At 36.8% G+C, this 20,238-nt stretch overlaps 1 protein-coding gene across 24 annotated transcripts in view; it reads right to left on the bottom strand.

Moving 5' to 3' along the window:
• Nucleotides 1-20,238, bottom strand: part of adgrb2 (adhesion G protein-coupled receptor B2) — a 341,068-nt gene that overhangs the window by 46,131 nt on the left and 274,699 nt on the right. For all 24 annotated transcript variants that reach the window (XR_013190423.1, XM_077196041.1, XM_077196031.1 and 21 more), the window contains 5 exons: nt 17,862-17,964; nt 15,664-15,814; nt 7,247-7,316; nt 4,675-4,741; nt 2,567-2,652 (listed from right to left, as the gene is read on the bottom strand). Coding sequence is in view for 23 of the 24 variants with exons in the window: in XM_077196041.1 (XP_077052156.1) it covers nt 2,567-2,652; nt 4,675-4,741; nt 7,247-7,316; nt 15,664-15,814; nt 17,862-17,964 (477 nt within the window). In the remaining variant the exon portion in view is untranslated. The remainder of the gene's footprint in view (nt 1-2,566; nt 2,653-4,674; nt 4,742-7,246; nt 7,317-15,663; nt 15,815-17,861; nt 17,965-20,238) is intronic.

Here is a 20,238-nt window from a genome sequence, read left to right as displayed (position 1 = left end):
TTATGTAATTTATTTTAAAAATAGTTATATTTTAAATAAATACTGCTCTTTTGAACTTTCTATTCATAAAAAGATGCAGGAAAAAAAAATGCATCACGGTTTCACCAAAAATATTAAGCAGCAAAAACTTTTTTCAACATTGATAATAATAAGAGTCATTATTAATAATTGAACACCTGTGTTTTTATAAATCATAATAACAAAAATTTGGTCCCACTTTATATTAAGTGGCTTTAACTACTATGTACTTACATCGAAAAATAAGTAGGCTACAATGTAGTTATTGTCTTCACTCTTCATGTTGTATTGTAAAACACTTGCTATTGAGATGTGATACGGGTAAGGTTATGGTCAGGTGTGGTGGTATGGGTCGGTATAAGGGCGGGTTAAGGTGTAAGGGAAGGGTCAACTCTGTAATTACAAATGTAATTACATAAATTAATTTTAAATATAAGTACAATGTAAAAACATGTATGTAAACAATAAGTCCTTGTATCAAATTATTAATTTCAATGTTAGTACATAGTACTTAAAGCCACTTAATATAAAGTGGGACCAAACATTTTAATAATCCCAAACTTTTCACTTCTAGTGTGTATATACATAAACTCACACTACTGGTTGATTCAGTGTTGCTACAGTATTCAGGGCAACACTAGGTTTATAAATGGCATACTTAGTTAATTAGGGTATGTTTACACGACAACTATGTACTAAAACCAGTAACGTTTTCCCTTTGACTTTTGAAAAGTTTCACGTGCAGACGACAATATTGTTAAAAAGATCCCGGTTTACATGGATCAAACGAAAATTACTACAAACGCTGTGTTATTCATGGCAGGCCAGTAGTTTGCGATGTCACTTTGTATAGGAACATTATATGCCTAGACTGAACATGTAATATGCATGCGCATGATGTCACCATTTTCACAAATTCATATTTTTGTAGTTTACATGGAGACAATAACGGTATCGTTTAAAAAAATTGCACTTTGAAGCCCATTTTAAAAAGTTTGTGTTTTCAGGCTTCCAAACGATTTGTCATTGTGTAAATGAACAGCCAAAACATAAAAAATGTTTTTTGTTGAACACGGTATAATTTAAAATCAAATGGAGTGGAGTGGAATTCATTGTTCCAGTGCTTTAGGTGATCTACTGAATATACATATACTTGATTCAAACTTTAGTGTTAGTGCATTAATAAGCCATTGTAGATCAAATCATTTTTTTATTACAATTTAGTCGTTTTTTTATGCTAGTGTTCTGAGAAGATGACATGAGAGAGTGTGAAAGACAACATGAGAGAGTGTGAATATAGAAATGAGTCGAACTGAATTTAAACACTGGGACATTTTTATGTACAAGCCACTAGCTGAAAAATCCATAGTTAGCCATTGCAGCTCCCAATATGCATTGATCTCCCTTGTACATAAACATTACAGGAAAAGAAAAGTGGAAGAAAATAAAAAAGACAAATCAATTACGGCAAAATTGCAGAATGTCCTGGAGGGATTACAAATATTAAGTCATTGGATTAGCTCAGATCTCTGATTAGCTCCTCATTCAATTAGTAAGACCCACAGTTTCCAGCCAAGACATTGGTATGGTGGTCCACCAAAGCAATGCCACATATCTAAATGACATTTGTACAGCATGCATTCAAAGCGGAGAGGCTATCTGTACCCATTAGGCACACTAATTCAGTTGCACTGTAAGCATTAAGGCCGTTCTCATGCCTTCAGTGTACTATTGGCGAAAACACAATTATGCATCACAATGAGCTTGACAGCAGTTGACCCGTGAGCTCATTTTAAACAATGCACTGCGCTTAAAAATGGGTATTTCTGATATGGTGGTAGTTTAATTAAAGATGGAGGGCGGTGAGAACACTCTTGAAGTTTCCGGGTAGAGGATTCATGGAGCGGAATGGGAATATTCAATCTCTCAGTGTGGTTTAGCCTCTCGTTTGAGGTGAGGGATGTGGCGGTCCACTCATTAACACAAGTGTTTAATGGATCACTCTACTCTGTGTCCAATCAAACAAAGGCAAAACAGAACAAGCGTTTTAAAAGCACAAGAGCTCCTTGATCCTGTCAGTATGTGCAGTTACATGAACAATGAATATACACTTAGCTAATGACAGAGCTATCAGAGAACTAGCCTGAGGTTAGCAGGCCAGCAAATCAATACAAGTCCATTAATGAAGCTGTCATATCTTGGCTTCCAGTCTGATGTTTTTTAACTTTCAGTGGTTGTGTTTGTGTGTGTGTGTGTGTGTGTGTGTCTGTGTGTGTGTGTGTGTGTGTGTGTGTGTGTGTGTGTGTGTGTGTGTGTGTGTGTGTGTGTGTGTGTGTGTGTGTGTGTGTGTGTGTGTGTGTGTGTGTGTGTGTGTGTGTGTGTGTGTGTGTGTGTGTGTGTGTGAGAGTGCATGGGTAATTTATTTCGCTCATACAAATATTTGACAGGATATTTTAAAACCTTCAACAGGCCAGTGGTAAATGAGTGACTTGGTGCAAATCCAGAAATAGATGGGTATCATATAGCCATTGCTTTGACCTTCACTTACCCTGCTCTTTGCTTTTTGGACTTGTCTGAGATGCCATCTCTAGACATTAGCTTGTTGAAGACCACTATTCCAATCAGCATATTTACCTGCAGGAAAGATATACAAGTAGTGTTATCTACTTTGTTATTTAAGTAGTGTTGTTTGCTAGTTGAGAACAGGGATTGTACATCATTTAGAACTTAATTGAGGATTTTTTGAATTCGAATTCTAACTCTTTAAAGGGACAGTCTTTAATATTGACAGATAGCGATTGAAATGGGTACAGCAGAATCAACACTCATGTGTGTTGCCAGATTGAGGACACGCATCTGCAATCTCTGACCCAGTTCGTTCGCTGACTTCCATTGTTGCAATACACTGTGTTTTACGCCAACTGGCAACCCGGGGTGACAAAATACTGTTGGGTAAATTGGCAGTGGGCGGGATCAAACAGACCAAACAAAAACAAGACATTCCCACCTGGTACACACAATTTAGTAGAATAAGTGGATGTAGCATTGTTTTTCTGAGAAACAAGTATTTGACCTTGGCATGTTTCTTAAATCTCTGCAAACATATTGTGGTAGTTTTATGCTTAAGTACAGTCAAAAAAAGTATATACAGCACCTTTAATTCTATTTGAAATGAAATAGTAAATTAAATGCAGAATTGCAATTGTAATTCCAATGCAAGGAAAAAATAATAAAAATGAATTTAAATGATAAAACTACACCTTTAAACTAGAAAAACAAGGTTTTTCAAGGTTAAAAGTTTTAAAAAATGCCTCAAAGTTTGAAGGTTTATAGGCAGATGACAGATGACTCTCTCTCTCTCTCTCTCTCTCTCTCTCTCTCTCTCTCTCTCTCTCTCTCTCTCTCTCTCTCTCTCTCTCTCTCTCTCTCTCTCTCTCTTACAACAGCGGGGCAGATGGTTGTAGGTCACAATACTGACAATCTCTTCCTCTATCAAGCTTATTTGTATAGCGCTTGCATATTATATAACAATATGTATTGTTTCAAAGCAGCTTCAAAGAAAATGCATGTTTCAATGTAACAATCAGGAAACATTATTAAACATGAAACATTATTATCAGTCAGAGATCAGTGTGTGAAAGTAATAACATCTATAAATCAATACAAATTATGTGGTTAGTAAACATCATGTATTCAGTAAAGCATGTTAGATAATGATTACAGCTTGTGATCATAACGATGTTAACTTGTTATATATATATATATATATATATATATATATATATATATATATATATATATTCATCATTCTAATATGCTGATTTGGTGCTCAATAAGCGTTTCTTATTATCAATCTATATCTAACTGACCCCAAGCTTTTGTCCAAATTAACATTAACCAAGATTAATAAATGCTGTAAAATAATTAGTATACATTCAGGTTAGCCTTTGCATTAACTAATGTTTTACCTAGTTGCTACCCAGAAATAATTTGAGAGGAAACAATAATTGTCTGGACCTTCAGCATCATCGTAACGGGCCCCCTGTTGAAGACCCCTGTGCTCAATCAATACTCAGCATGTCCGGGTCCAAGAGCATATCGAACCTACCAAGTCTAACATGTTTACGAGTGCCGTTCATATACTGATCATGCAAGGCGCTTGCTTAGACAACGGGTCTCCACTTTACTATTTGCTGGAGGCAAGATTAATTATTTTTTCATTAATTAAATTTGCCTCTCCAAAGAGGGAGCTGGCATCTCCAGATGCCCAAATCTCATTTGCAGTTGTTTGTTTGAGAGGGTCGCTTTATGCCACCACCAAGAAACAAACAACGCAAATCACATCTGACCATGAAAAACAATGCAAACACCTCACAGAAAACACACAGCACCTGAGACCCGGGATGGAGGATATATAAATACACACACTTTGGTCGCTTTGGTCTAATAAGCTCATCAAGTTCACTCACGCATTTTAACATGATATACTGATGAAAAACACATTTTCAATGAGACAGGCCCCAGCTCTAATCTCATTAGTGACTCATTAGATTTTTCTCTCCGACTGCAGGCGTGATATATTTAAAGTGCATATTAAAGTGGGCGGTGGTCATGTTTACTAATCTAACCAATGGGAAAGCAGAGTCTGAAACTTACCAGTACAATGACAGCAGCAGGACCAACGAAAGCATAGAGCAGCCCCCCTTCCAGAGACAACCAACAACTGAAATTTAGAGAAAGAGGGAGATAAAGTGAAATATAAAACAGAAAATCACAAGGGAAAGTTGAGATAGTGTTGGCTTCAGAAAAAAAGGGGTTGGCGGGAAAGAATTGCAGTTTTCATTAACCTTAAATTATTTTTCTTCAGACAAATAAAGATTAAATTAAACTTGGACTCCAACCAAATTTGTTCCCTAAATCAAGAAACTGAAGAGGATATTTCAAATACAACCTCTTCATCATAGTCCTTTGTAAGGTTTCTGAAAATATCACATAGTTAAATTGCTTTCATGATACCAAATAAAAGCTGCAAAGTTAATGGACAGATCAAGATATTGCCTGATAAAAGTTCTACACAAACAGCTCTGCAAAATCTCGAAGGTCATACTTAATATACAAGCATTATTAATCATTATTTTAATAGAGCTATTTCAACATTTTGCTAATGTTCTGGTCAAGGACAATCAAACAATTTCAATCTAGTTTGTATTCTGACTTCCTTGTGAAGTGTCAGCTGTGAAAGGACTATAGACACATGCTTTCAATTATACATGCATGCATATGTGAAAGACTGCAGAGAAGTAAGCAGCCCAGTGGTGAGGTTATCTAAGGCGACTGACTTCCTGGCAACGTTTCCAATATTTGTCATTTGGTTTGAGGGTAACCCATGTGTCAAACACATCCAATTAAAGCTTTCAAAGGACACCATTGTTTTCAACTTTTGTCTCCGATTAGTCAGAAAGCTGCCTGGCTTAAATCAATTGCTTAGTGGTGCAGTAAAGACAGAAACCATTATATGCAGAGCAGCAGAAAATTGGCCCCACTTTGAGGGAATCCATAGGAATAGAGTAAGAATAGCCCAGGGGAGGATCTGATTGTAGAAGATATTTTTTTCAAGAAACTAGTAAAGTAATGCATTACTTTTAAATTTACAACAAAATACCTGAGTTACTTCTTCAAATAAGTAATGCAAGTTACTTTGTTTTCCCATTTATTGACCGACACCTCTTTGTCCCCATGTTGAGAGAAATCGGGAGTAAGTGCAGAGGTATTGTGTGCGCAGTGTAAACATGATGGTTATTGTAGTTCTAGACTAAAAGTAAACTTGCATTTACTCATCTCGAATGCACAAAAACAGATTCAGTATTCCTCAAAATGAATAAAAACAGTGAAATGCAAACTCAGAATATTACGTAAACCTGCTATAATTAAATATATTAAATAACATAAATATAGGCTGCTATATGCATTTAAAATCACTTCATTATTCTATTCTTCTGCAATCCACAATGGAGGCACTGCTGAAATGTTTGTTCGAGCTGCGCCCTCAACTTCACAGGCACGAATTTGCAATTCCTTCAGCCTGAAGCCCTATTCGCACTGGATAAGTATTACCTGGTGACCTCTAGTCATGTGTAATAATTGCAGAGGTTGTCTGGGATCTTAATCCCATGCGAATCGGCCAATTCTGTAATTTGTAGAGTAAAAATTCCCCTACAAGTGACCTACCATATTTCGACCTCGAACACCGAGGTCCTGTGATAATATTAGTCCTGTGCGAATCGGCATGTCTGTGATTTGGCGGGGTCGTATATACTTTTTTCTAGGTTTTTGTTTCCTGTGCGCCTTTTTATCCATATTTTGCGAAGAATGGAGGCTGCGTTGGAGTGTTTTGATAGTAATTTGGGTGCTGGGTCATATCGCTATACCTACACCACAACTATACAATTTGCAGAAAGATAAGGCTGAAATCATCAGAAGAGCGAAAACAAAAAGTAATGGATGGATGACATGTATAGCAGCATGCAGTAAGGAACATTATTCTGTTTATGATACATCATACAGCTAGACCTATAACGACAAGACATTTCCAAGCAATAGCCTATTGACATCATATCCGGGAGATAAGTCAGAAAATTAGAGTAAAATCACAGGCTTTGCTTATCCCGTACGAATGCGCCACACGAAATTCAGATGTGGGGGGTGATTTCTAAATCACACGAGGTCCCCAGATAATACTAATCCAGTGCGAAAAGGCCTTAAGGCTTATTCATTTCACTTTGGTGTGAAGGGGCCTTTACATTTGCTAAAAATATAACTTTTATGGTTGTTGTTATTAATGCAAGCGCAGCCCAAGTGAGAAGTAGTAATGCAAAAGTAACGTAACATTACTTTCCATAAAAAAGTAACTAAGTATCACAATTAGTTACTTTTACAATTAGTTACACAATATTGTAATGCATTACTTTGAGAAGTAAATTTCCCCAATGGAGAAAGTTGTCTTTGCATTGTCTTTGCATATGTTGTCTCTGCATTACATATGTTATACTATAATATAGATTACTCAATGTTCACATACTGCATATGTAGGAACTTCCGTATGCTTTTCCACATTCAATAACATCCTGAGAACACCTGAGACTTGATGCAACCATCAAAATGGCGCTTAATGAAAGATAAACGTCTCAACATTTTCCTTGCGAGACTACACTACATCAGTGATACTTACTAACTTGCTGTGCCGTAACCTCTAGCCCGGGTGAAACCCACAGATACAGCGACCACAAGGGCTGGAAGACCTGCAATAAAAAGTATATAATGAAAAAACTCAATTCATTGAAATTGAAAAGTTTAATTGCTTAACTTGTTTTTAAAAACATGGTTGCTAAGTTCATTGATATTTAATGGATGGAACAAGTTAAAAACATTACAATTAAATGAAAGTACATTTACGTGAATGTACAAGAAAATTGTCCACCACGTTTAACAGAGGACGAGCATTGCTGAAAGGCAAATTATGAAAATCTAGAATCCCCGTTCCCTGTTTATTTTCCCCCAATAGAGCCATTAATGGCAGATGGCCTAAGGCTGAAGAGGAAGCAAACTGAAGGAATGTCCTCTCACATTGGTGACTTTCTAAAGCTTGTGCCCTTTCATGGACAAATGCACACAGTGTACAGGTACACCATTCCTCCTGTGCACAGTGCCCTCCCAGACCTCAAACACGCTACTTTAGCAGAGAGCAATTCCCATGGGCCTCTTTGTATGCGTCTCTTTTCAAGAGGCCAAAGTGCAGAAGTGTAAACTTTCCTGTCTGTATTCTCTAAGAGTGCTCCACAGGGAACGTACACAGAGCACCCTACACACACCTGTTAAAACAGCTTGTTTTTGTGAGGTAAAAATGAAACAAACAAGATAAATCATAACAGAACTTTTTTGCCATTTTAATGTAAAAAATTACAACCTATGCAATGCCACTGATACATTTAAGAGAAAAATAAAATAAAACTGCATAAGTGTGCACACCCTTTTTTAACTGGGTATGTGTGTGTTCAGAATGAACTAATCATCTAGCTCTACTTCCGCTGGCGGAAGACATGGACATGACCTTTCAACGTGATGATGTTATTCCCGGCGCGTTGCAGATCAGCTCAATCCGAACAATTGTAGTTAAAAATTATATATATATATATATATATATATATATATATATATATATATATATATGTTTTTTTTATTTTATTTTTTTTATTTTTTATTTTTTTTGACCTATCGTTTCGCTAGATAAGACTCTCTTCAACAGCTGCGATCGTGCACAGCCGTTTCAAGCACTTCAAAGAACTTTGAAACTGTATTCATTTGGACACAAAACAGTGGTTGTCATTGAAGTCCATTATTCGAAGAAAAATCCAGAAATGTTTTCCTCAAAAAACTTATTTTCTCTTCCACTGAGGAAAGAAAGACATGTATATCTTGGATGACATTGGGGTGAGTAAATTATTAGGGCTTTTTCATTTTGAGGTGAACTAATCCTTTAAATTTAATTTGACATTCAGTAGACAAAGAAGGCAAGGCAAGTTTATTTATATAGCACATTTCATACACAATGGTAATTCAAAGTGCTTTACATAGAAGAAATTAAAATAATCAAAAGAAATCAGAATAATTAAAACAGTTTAGAATAAAAGATAAAATACAGAAATCAGAATAATTAAAACATAAAATAAAATACAGTGCAAACAGTCGGACGAACAGTGGCACAGTGCTCATTCAGTAAATGCACAGCTAAACAGATGTGTTTTGAGTCTGGATTTGAATGTGACTACTGTAGGAGCACATCTGATCTCTTCTGGAAGCTGGTTCCAATTGCGGCTGACATAGTAGCTAAAAGCAGACTCGCCATGCTTAGAGTGAACCCTTGGTATTTCTAGCCGATGTGATCCTAATGATCTGAGTGATCTGTTGGGTTTATATTCACTGAGCATATCTGCAATGTATTGAGGTCCTAGGCCATTGAATGATTTATATACCAGTAATAATACTTTAAAATCAATCCTAAATGTAACTGGCAGCCAGTGTAAAGACCTGAGGACTGGTGTGATGTGTTCATATTTTCTGGTTCTGCTCAGAATCCTAGCAGCAGCGTTCTGTATGAGCTGCAACTGTCTTATGGTCTTTTTGGGAAGGCCGGTGAGAAGTCCATTACAATAATCCACCCTACTGGTGATGAAAGCATGCACAAGTTTTTCTAAGTCTTGACTTGAAACAAAGCATCTAATTCTTGCAATATTTTTCAGGTGATAATATGCTGATTTAGTTATTGCTTTGACATGACTACTGAAACTAAGGTCTGACTCCAGAGACACACCCAGATTCCTGACTTGATTTTTAGTTGTTTGACCCCTAGACTGAAGGTATGCGTTCACCTTGAGAACTTCATCTTTGTTTCCAAACGCAATGACTTCAGTTTTGTCTTTGTTTAACTGAAGAAAGTTTTGGCACATCCAATTGTTTACTTCATCAATGCATTGGCAAAGGGAGTCAATGGGGCTGTAATCGTTAGGCGATAGGGATAAGTAGAGCTGTGTGTCGTCTGCATAGCTATGGTAAGCGATTTGGTTCTTTCTCATTATTTGGCTCATTGGGAGCATGTACAGGTTGAATAGGAGTGGCGCAAGAATTGAGCCTTGAGGGACTCCGCATGTCATGGATGTCCACTCAGACTTATGGTCTCCTATACTCACATAATAACCTCTGCCTCCTAAGTATGACCTGAACCATTTTAGGACTATCCCAGAAACCCCGACCCAGTTTTCCAGCCTGTCAAGAAGTATTTTGTGATCGACAGTGTCAAATGCAGCACTGAGGTCGAGTAGTACCAGCACTGATAATTTGCCTGTATCAGTATTTAAGCGAATATCATTTATTATCTTTATGAGCGCGGTCTCTGTACTGTGGTGCGGTCGGAAACCAGATTGAAAATGGTCAAAGTATCCATTCGAGCTTAAGAATTTGTTCAGCTGATTGAAGACAACTTTTTCAATGATCTTGCCTATGAAAGGAAGATTTGAGATCGGTCTATAGTTGTTTAATATGGTCTTATCCAGATTGCTCTTTTTCAGGAGGGGCTTGACAACAGCAGTTTTCAGGGAGGTCGGAAAACTCCCAGAGAGAAGTGAGGCATTTACCACTTCTAGGAGATCTGCTTCTAAGCTGTGTAACACATTTTTGAAAAAAGATGTGGGAAGTGCATCAAGGGCGCAGGTTGATGTTTTTAGTTGCTGTACGGTTTCTTCCAAAATTTTGCCATCAATTTCTTCGAAATCAGACATAGTGGCTACTTTCTCGTCCTGTTGTCTGATCTGCCTGACACCAGCGCAACTCAAGGATGTGCTGATCACCTTTCTGATATTATTGATTTTCTCAGAGAAGAAAGAAGCAAACTCACTGCACTTTCTCACTGAGAGCATTTCACTGGGAATCTGGCTTGGGGGGTTTGTCAGTCTCTCTACAGTAGCAAAAAGAGTGCGCGTGTTGTTTATATTGCTGTTTATAATATTCGAGAACAAAGTCTGTCTAGCTTTGCTTAGTTCCTTATTAAAAGCATGGATGCTGTCTTTGTAGATGTTATAATGGACTACAAGTTTTGTCTTCCGCCACATGCGCTCTGCTTTTCTGCATTGTCTTTTCATATTTTGCACTGCTGTTGAGTTTCTCCAAGGTGCTTTTTGTCTGCCACTCTTCTTCCTGACTTTCACAGGAGCAATATCATCAATTACACTCTTAACTTTTGAGTTAAAAGAATCAAGGAGAAAATCAACAGAGTCAGCAGATATGCTTGGTGTTAAAGATATAGCCTTCATAAATAGTACACTAGTGTTCTCATTTAAGCATCTCTTCTTGACAGACACAGATCTAGCTTCAATGGCAGGAGAGATCAATATATCAAAGAAAATACAAAAATGATCAGACAGTGCTACATCCTTAATAACAATTGATGAAATGTTTAGACCCTTACTGATAAGTAACTCTAGAGTGTGTCCACGATTATGTGTGGCTCCATGTACATGCTGAGTCAGATCAAAAGTTTTTAAAACAGTTTTGATTTCTTTTGCCATATTGTTTTCTGCATTATCTATGTGAATGTTAAAATCTCCAGTAATGGCAAAGCAGTCAAACTCTGAGGAAATAGAACTTAACAGTTCTGTTAAGTTCTCAGCAAAAGCTGGAGAGTATTTTGGAGGCCTGTAAACAATGATAAGTAAAATGCGTGGAGCACCTTTTAACACAATACCCAGATATTCGAAAGACGGGTAATTCCCAAATGATATTTGCTTACATTGATAGACATCTTTATAAAGAGCAGCTAAACCTCCGCCTCTTCTGACAGCTCTGCAGACACTCATAAAAGTAAAGTTAGGAGGGGCTGTTTCATTGAGGACTGTTGCACTGCAACTTTCTTCTAGCCAAGTTTCATTTAGCAACATAAAATCCAGGTTGTATGTGGTTATTAAGTCATTGACTAAAAGTGATTTATTTTTAAGTGAGCGGATGTTTAAAAGTGCTAACTTAACAGTCTTACTTTTTGTCCCCACAGCAATCTTGGTATGTCGTGTAATAGGCACCAGATTAGATGGGTTTGCTGTACGGCTTTTGAAGGCCTTAGACTTTCTATCATGTAATTGAACAGCAATAGAAAAAGATACAGGCACACTGGGTTCCCGCTTGTTCTGTAAACATTTGAGAAAGTTATTGTTATCATAGCGGGGACCCGACACATATCACTGAGAGCTGGTATCAGTTGTTTTTGGTTCACCTCGAGCCGCTGGAGGAGGGTGTGGGCCCTGGCGCTGTGGCAGAGGCCGAAGAGCTCTCACAGGGGGAGGGGGAGGGCGAGCTGGGCCCGTAGGCTTTGGTGGTTGTGGGGCCTGGCGTTTTTTGGTTGGTATCTGGGGGCTCGCAGCAAAAGAGTGGGATAGTCTAGTTCCAGCGTGCACCAGTTGTTCCATTTTCTCTGAGAAGCACAGAAGTGGAGATGCTGGAGAGAGTGATAATGTTTCCAGTGAGAGTGATTTTTGCTCTGGTGTTATTGGAGGCTGTAATATGCTGTCCTGGTTTCCCTGGCTGTTTTCCAGAAAGTCATCCTTGGGTGCTGTATCTTGGAGCAGTGCTGGTATGTCACAGTCTGTCTGTGGTGAGCTCTGTGGGCAGGGCTCAGCTGAGATTGTGTCCGTGAGCAGAGGTTGTTGTGGCTGAGTGGTGTTATCACTGTCCTTGTGTGATGTGTCAACCGCTTGTCCATTCAGGGGCTGAAGTGAAATCCTGTGGTCATTCATACTGTATCCAGGTGTGTGTGTGCCATTCAGGTTGAGTGGATTGGCACACATTGCAGAAGGATGACGGAGGGAGAAGTAGATATTGTCCTTTAGCACTCTTGAACCAAGTTTGTTTGGGTGGTGGCCATCCTGTTGAAACAGTTGCCTCTGACTCCAGAAAAGATTGAAGTTGTCAATAAAGTTCACTCCTTTTATATTGCAGGTTTTTTGCAGCCATGTATTAAGCCCAAGCAACCGTGAAAACCTGTTTGTTCCTCTTGCTGGGAGTGGTCCACTGATGAATGTTTGAACTTTCAGTCTTTTAAGTGTTTCAAAAAGTTCATTGAAATCCTTTTTAAGAAGTTCCGACTGCTCTTTATGAATATCATTCTTCCCCACATGAATGATGAGTCGATTTGCAGTCTTATGTTTCATCAGAATGTTCTGAAGTTCCCTGTTTACATCAGATGTTGTTGCTTGTGGAAGGCAGCACGTTGTTGTATCCCTGCTATTAATGTTTCTGATTACGGAGTCGCCCACTATCAGAGTCCTGGGCCCGGCTGCGCTGTGAGCTGAGTGCCGCTGTCTGCTCGACCTTGAGCCCCAGTTAGCATCAGTGTTAGCTACTGGCTGATTCTGTCTGTGTGTGATCACATTCATCAAATTTGGGGATTCCTCATTCATTAATACTTCAAATCTGTTCTCAAGATGTATAGGCGGTGGTAGGAGACCAGTGTTTGCAGTCCTTGTCAGAGCCGTATCTGGGGTAGAGGATGCTACTGCAGTAATATGTGATGCTCGTGACAATCTGATGTCTCGAGTGCCTTTGGGTCTCGCACCCTGTTTGTGCCATCGATTAGTAAAACGATCGGCTTGTTTCTCTACACTCAGTATGGCCTGTCGAGAAGGACTAGATTCATGGGACTCACCGGCTGTATGCTGAGGACGTCCATGACGAAGCTCTGTTGTGTGTTCCGTCTGGTTTGGTGGTCCCGCAATTAACTTTGTTTCAAGAATTGCAATCCTTTGTAAAAGTCTGTGGCAGTTGGAGCAGCAAGTAGATTCCAGAGGAGGCATTTTCTTATCCTTATGAATGTAGGCAGTTTTGTTTTCTCTTCCCCGGAATGTAAGCTTTCAGTGGGAGGCTGGTTGAATAAAATAATTCTGCTTTTTTTTTGTAGTAATCCAAACGTTTGAGCACTGTGCTGATTTGCTGAAGTTAAAATTAGGTGATAAAAGGAGATAAAATATAGAAATATAAAAGCGATAGAGCAAAGCGCGGAGCAGTAAGCGAGAGCGTCCGAACAGTAGCTGAGAAGGAAGTAGATGTGCAGGATTTATCATTTTATTAAAACGCAATAATTCTATTTTTATTCGTTAGTACATATTATATAGTTTTTAAAAAAAAAGCATAATTATTGTATTTTGCTATTTAATATTTCATAAATAAACATTGTTTATAAAGTTTCCCATCTTGAGATTGAGGAAGGTGTCCTTATTGGTCCTTGATTACAATGTTGCATACAGTGACCTTTACAGTGTGGAACCCCATCCCCCGCTCCCCTGTCTGTGTCTGTGAGTGTTTCCTGGCCGTCTCTCTATTGTGTTTGGCATCACAGTCAGGGAGGTCAGCTTTACTCATGTGCTAATAAGACCTATCTATTCTCCTCGCTCTATGTCTGCGTGCCACGTCCACACGTAATGAGCTGTCCTCTGAAATATTCATGTAATTAACAATGCTCTGATTAACTCTGGAAATTAAAAGCAATTAGAGAAAGTCAGGTTTAGAGAACAGGATTGAAAGATGTGGGATGAACAGGTTTCCAAATGCCACTCTGGAGGAAGAAATGAGTGACACAATGAGAAACATGAGTTTGCTTTGACGTAAGGCGATGTGATTGAAAATTGATTGGCCATTCAAAAGTGGCTGTGTATTATGATTTTTCTTTTTCAGGCAGCTTAAAAACCACACATAAACATAAGAATCATAAAAAATAGAAAGAAAAAAAAAATCAGTAAAAAAAGATATATAGGCCCTATATATATATCTTGCAGCAGATAAAAAATCTCAAAAACCTCCACCTCAAAAAATAAAAACAGGTATTCAGAGCATTTAAACATTAGATACGTGTTTTTGAGGCCTGAAAGCAACTTCTTATCTCAAAATTGCGAGTTTACTTTATTTCTCAGAATTGTGAGATATAAAGTCAGAATTGCGTGATATAAAGTCGCAATTGCGTGTTATTAAGTCAGAATTGCGAGAAATAAACATGCAATTCTGAATTTTTTTCTAGCAATTGCAAGTTTATATCTCGTAATTCTGTGAGTTTATCTCACAATCCTGACTTTATAATGGGCAATTGCGACTTCATTTCATGCAATTCTGACTTTATAACTCCCAATTACGTGTTGTAAAGGAAGATTTTGCGAGATGTAAATGCAATTGTGAGAAAAAAATTCAGATTTGTGAGATAAAAAGTCGCAATTAGCCTACCTTATTTATTTTTATTATGTGGTGGAAACAAACTTCCATAGTCATGTTACTTAGGTGATATAATAATAATATATATATATACAATAAAAATAAAGGGAACATTGAAATTTGTGTTTTTTTACATTTTAATCTTTATAAATTGTATACCTTTTTGACAATTTTGACACTAAATAAATAAATATTTTTCAATACCATGGTGTTGCATATGCTATGCATTTTTCAAAGGCTGTTGGCCTAATGGATAAGACAGTTAGAGATAAGACAAAAAACGATGGGTAAAAAAAAAATTACATAAGCAGGATTCGAACTACAATTACAACCACGATCTGAGCATGTACACGACCAGCCAGGCCACATATGACTATATCCATATTTCACATTCTGAGAAAGACAAGTCATTTTCTGACATCTTAGTTAGAAAGCCCTCTACTACCAATTCCCTGTGGGATGGAATCCTATTCTATAAGGGCATTTATGGATTAATGGAAGTGATAGTGGATCAATAACTACAAAACATGTACGTGTGCCATTGCAAGTGCTAGAATACCCTTTCAGATCACGCCTGTGTTAAGATGGTGGCACACAATGCATTTCTTATCAACGATCGGACATCTACGTCTTGCAACACAGGAGTAACACTGAGCACCCATGACATATTTGTGGTGTGTCATTGGGCTCCATTAAAGCAAACTGACATGGCAGACGATCTGATGTGATTGAATTGATAAGAACTGGCATGTTACACTCAAATGGAGGACGAAATTTGAGCTGAAGCACTTCAGTAACATCGGTTTTGACCTTGGATGTTAGTTTCTGGTGTGTGTGTGAGTGTCCTACCCCAGCCCAGGCACAGGAAACGCTTGCGAATGAGGCGGGACCTCATCTTGCCAATCACGGCCAGGTAGGATTGCCACGCTTCCGTCAATACCCAGCAGAAGGAAGCCAGAAAGAAGAAGTGCAAAAAGGCAGCGGTCACAGTGCACAGTCCCTAGAGACAAAAGAAGGAATGAGAAAAAAAAAATAGAGAGGAATGAAACAACGAAAAAGGTGCGACAGAAAGAAGTACAGAAAGCAAGAAGAGGTGCAAATGGCTCTCAGCTATATGTTATAGAGAGACAGATAAAGTGATTGAGAAGGCGAAGTGGTAAAGAGCCGTGGACGTTAAAGAAAGTCGGGTGGACACTGACTCAGTTCCATTGTGGTGTGTAAATTATCTCTGAAGCAGCGCAGCCTTTCCATGCATTTTTCCCCTCGCAGACGGTACTACAAATGTGAAAATGGGTAAGTTACAGGTTGAACGAGTTCTAAGCAAAAATGGCAGGATGGAATTAAAGAAAAGAAGGGTTTAAGTAAGCGGCGAACGCAAATGAGAAGCGGTAAGCAGAGTATCTCGCTGAGGTTTTATACAATAATGAGGCGCATATTCTAATGCTAAACACTGGCTCGCTCAGCAAATGACCCAGGAAATGAGAAGGATTTCACACTATTCATGGGTCCTGAAATTAAGCTTATCTTCACTTTCTTAAACTAATAGTGAATATGAGAATTTAGTGAAATATTAAGTCAGGGGGAGTTCTTTTGGTTCTCTTCAGGTTTCTTTGTAGCTGTGAGCGACTGGTTGAGTTTAAATGGCAGCACTTATTTCTCAGGTGTCTCTGTAGTCTATCGTACGCTCTCTCAGTGTGACAGTCACGACTGACACAAAGCTGACCCTGCAGCGGCTTCCACGAGTCAGGTCTGCTACACGCGCCTGCCCAAGTTTCTCAAATTCTATCATGGCCACTTACATAATGTCATGACATCCTGGAGAGAGAACAAACGCACGTTACCTGTACCACAGACAACAGACCACTAGGAAGTCCGGGCCCAAGGTATGTGGGCCATTCAAAACTCAATTATAAATTGAATGTTTTTTTGTTCTGTTTTTTCCAATTTATTTAGCGAATTTCAATTGAATTTGAATGAAGGTCGCAAACAGGACTCAGAATTGTAATTTCAATTTAAGTAGAATCAAATGTATATCACTGCAATAAATAATAATAATGCAAATAATAATAAATGGTTATTTCATACTGAAAAATGCACTTTAACAGTCATATCAATTATTATTATTAAAATACACAGCAGTTAAAGACCTTTCTTTGAAATTAACAACAACAATAATACATAGTAGTTGCATGGTTAATTCATAAATGCTTTTGAAAACGGTATCTTATCTTATCTTATCTAACAGTTATATATACATTTTATATACTTTTTTATTAGAAATTAAATAAGATTAACAGTAATAATAACAATAACAATAAAAACGACACCAAATAATAATAATAATAATAATAATAATAATAATAATAATAATAATGATAATGTATGGTTTTGTCATATTGGAAAATGAAAAGCACTTTATCATATACATTATTATTATTATTATTATTATTATTATTATTATTATTATTATTATTATTGTTATTATTATTATTATGATTATTAGTAAACTGTATAGCAGTTATATACATTTCTTTTAAAATTAATAACAAAAATAATACTAATACATAATAACAGGTTTATGGTTTATTCACAATTTTAAAAAAAAGTCTTCAAATTTTATCCAACCATTACTTACATTTTATTGTTTACTATATAACTATTATTATGAATAAAATAAGATTGAATAATAATAATAATAATAATAATAATAATAATAATAATAATAATAATAATAATAATAATAATAATAATAATAATAATAATAATAACATTTAAAATATACATTTTAATACATTTAATTTTCAATTTGAATGACAAAAACAACAGCAACATACAGGCTATTTCCCACATAAAATTGATATTAATTGTGGACTATCTTTTATTTCATGTAGACCATGGGTCGGCATTTCATTCCACTGAACCAGTCAACATGTCAACACAAAGCCAAACAACATGAAGTACCTAAAAGTTGTTCTTTCTGAACTCTTTCTCACAAACACATAAAAAAAAAAAAACACACACACACACAAATGTGCACAGATATTTACCTTACTAAGAGTTTGGGACTGTCCCACCAGTATAAGCACATTTGAGGCCAGTATGGACAGGCAGAAGTTCACCAAAATGATGGACCTCTCTGAACGGATGTACCTGAGAAGCAAAGAAAAACATGAAAATCACACACTGACAACTTTAACAGCAACTGTTTTGCAGTTATGACAGTATTATCTTTACAAAAGCTTGATGTCAGAAAGGTAAGGGATCCATTTATCAACTTCCATTTATCATATTGTTCACTCCATTGAACACTGACAACTTGAGCAGCATCCCAGATAACCTGCAGATGAACTCCGAAACACAAGCACCGGTGAGCGAAATGTCCTCATCCGCTATTTGAGCTTTAGCCAGTTCTGCTCAAGAGGACAATGACAGCGTTCCCTGGATCAATGGTCTGAGTGATAGGGGAGAACACTGATAAGCCTTTGTTGGTGTGGCAGATGCACTAAGCTTGAAGAGAGGAAATATCTTCCCACCACCTGCTATGGAATTATGGGAAAGGGGGTGGAAATTACTTGCATCCAAAGTATTTGTATACTTAACCCTTAACACCTATATAATTGCATTATATACGGAAATATTGAACACACTATACTATAAATATTATTTAATATAAGTAATGTAGCACAACATGCTTTTCAATCAAATTTGTCTCACACTTAAAAGTTTGTGCATATGCTGATCAGGTTCAGAGAGATTTTTAAGTTTTAAATAAATTAATACTTTTCTAAATGCGATGACATAAAATTGATCAAGTAGTAAATACTTGTACATTTTTACAAAGAAAATTATAGTTCAAGTAAATTCTTAGGGCTAGGTATTGACACAAATTTCACAATTCGATTCGATTTCGATTCACAAGCTTGCAATTCGATTCAATTTTCTTTTTATTATGATTACGATTACGATTCGATTCAACATTGATTATTTTGGATATCAGCTACAATACATGGCAAATTTTCTCAAGGAAAACAAATCTCTTAACCAATGCTGTAAACTATGGGAGTCAGTTGTATCATTAAAATGGTTTCATTAGCCTACTATAGCCTAATATTTAAGGTAAAGATTTACTGATTTGTATCACTTAAAACACTTAAATTACACTTTTATTTATTTTTATAATAATAAAGTTATATGAAATATAAATATTTAAATGGTGGCTGTCATAAAAACTTGCCAGATTTATTCAAACATGCATTAAATATTGAAGAACATAAAATATTTATAAAATAACATAAAATGCATATGTAATATGGTGCATACATTTAGCAAAATGCTCCTCTCTAGAGTTAATTTTCTAGCTGACTAACGAGTTCATGGTCACTGGATATGGTTTTTCTGAGGTAAATGTCACTTTACATGACATTGTTTACAAGCTTACGTCTTTCCACCGTTGAAACACTGACTGAGCGATTCCATGTGACAATGAGGATTTCGATAAGTTATACTCTATCTTTTAACAACACTTTCATTTCACATTTCATTCACACTGTTTATTTCACGCTGTAACTGGAAATATTAAGGCGGAAGAGAAGATCATGTGTGTTCGGCGCTGCTGCTTCTCTTAATTATGGGTCACCCACCCCTATAGCATATTTATGTTTTTGAATTTCGTAAGAAAATGGGTGTAATTTGAAATCTGACACTTTGTTTCATATCAATAGTAACAAAGCACAAAGAATATTGCCAGAGCCGGTCCGAGCCTTTTGGGGCCCTAAGCAGATTTTGATTTGGGGGCCCCCTACCACTACGCGAAGTCACCTGTGCTTGACAATTTTTGACACAAATGTCATGCAATAATGATACATTATAATTGAATACAGTGAGGTTATGTATTAATACAAAATAAATACTTAATAAAAAATAGATGTCTACTTAAATAAAATAAGTTTTAACTTTTACTTTACTCTTTTACAAACTCTTTGAAACTTCTTAAAACAAACTGTCCAAAACATATAAAATAAATTATTTGCTAAAATAATGACAAAACTGAGAAATCAGAAACATAATAAGAGCAAGGGTTCAACAATGACAGTTATTGTTGAAAACTGTAAAAATATTATTATTTCTCAACTGTCTCAATACAGTGTAACTGTCCTCAAAATCCATGTTATTATTATTATTGTAACAGACTTTGTTGGATTGTTTTTGACAGAATCCAACAAAGTCTGTTACTATAATACCGGTAATGATGTACTGGCGCTCGTTGTATGTGTGTATGCAATCTATTTTTCCCCTCGGGGCTTGCCGTAGATAGCAATGGGTTGTGCACACTTGGTACTGGAGTGTCGCGGGTTTTTGGAGTTAGTGATCTGATGTGTGGTATAATAAAGTGGAGAAGAGTTTAAACTGCTATGTTTATTATTT

The sequence above is a fragment of the Siphateles boraxobius genome, unplaced genomic scaffold (assembly GCF_051911475.1).
Source record: "Siphateles boraxobius isolate OS27281-9 unplaced genomic scaffold, OSU_SipBor_1 35, whole genome shotgun sequence".
NCBI classification, from domain to species: domain Eukaryota; kingdom Metazoa; phylum Chordata; class Actinopteri; order Cypriniformes; family Leuciscidae; genus Siphateles; species Siphateles boraxobius.
Note: the sequence above shows the minus strand (reverse complement) of the source record. Positions and strands in the feature narration are given on the sequence as shown.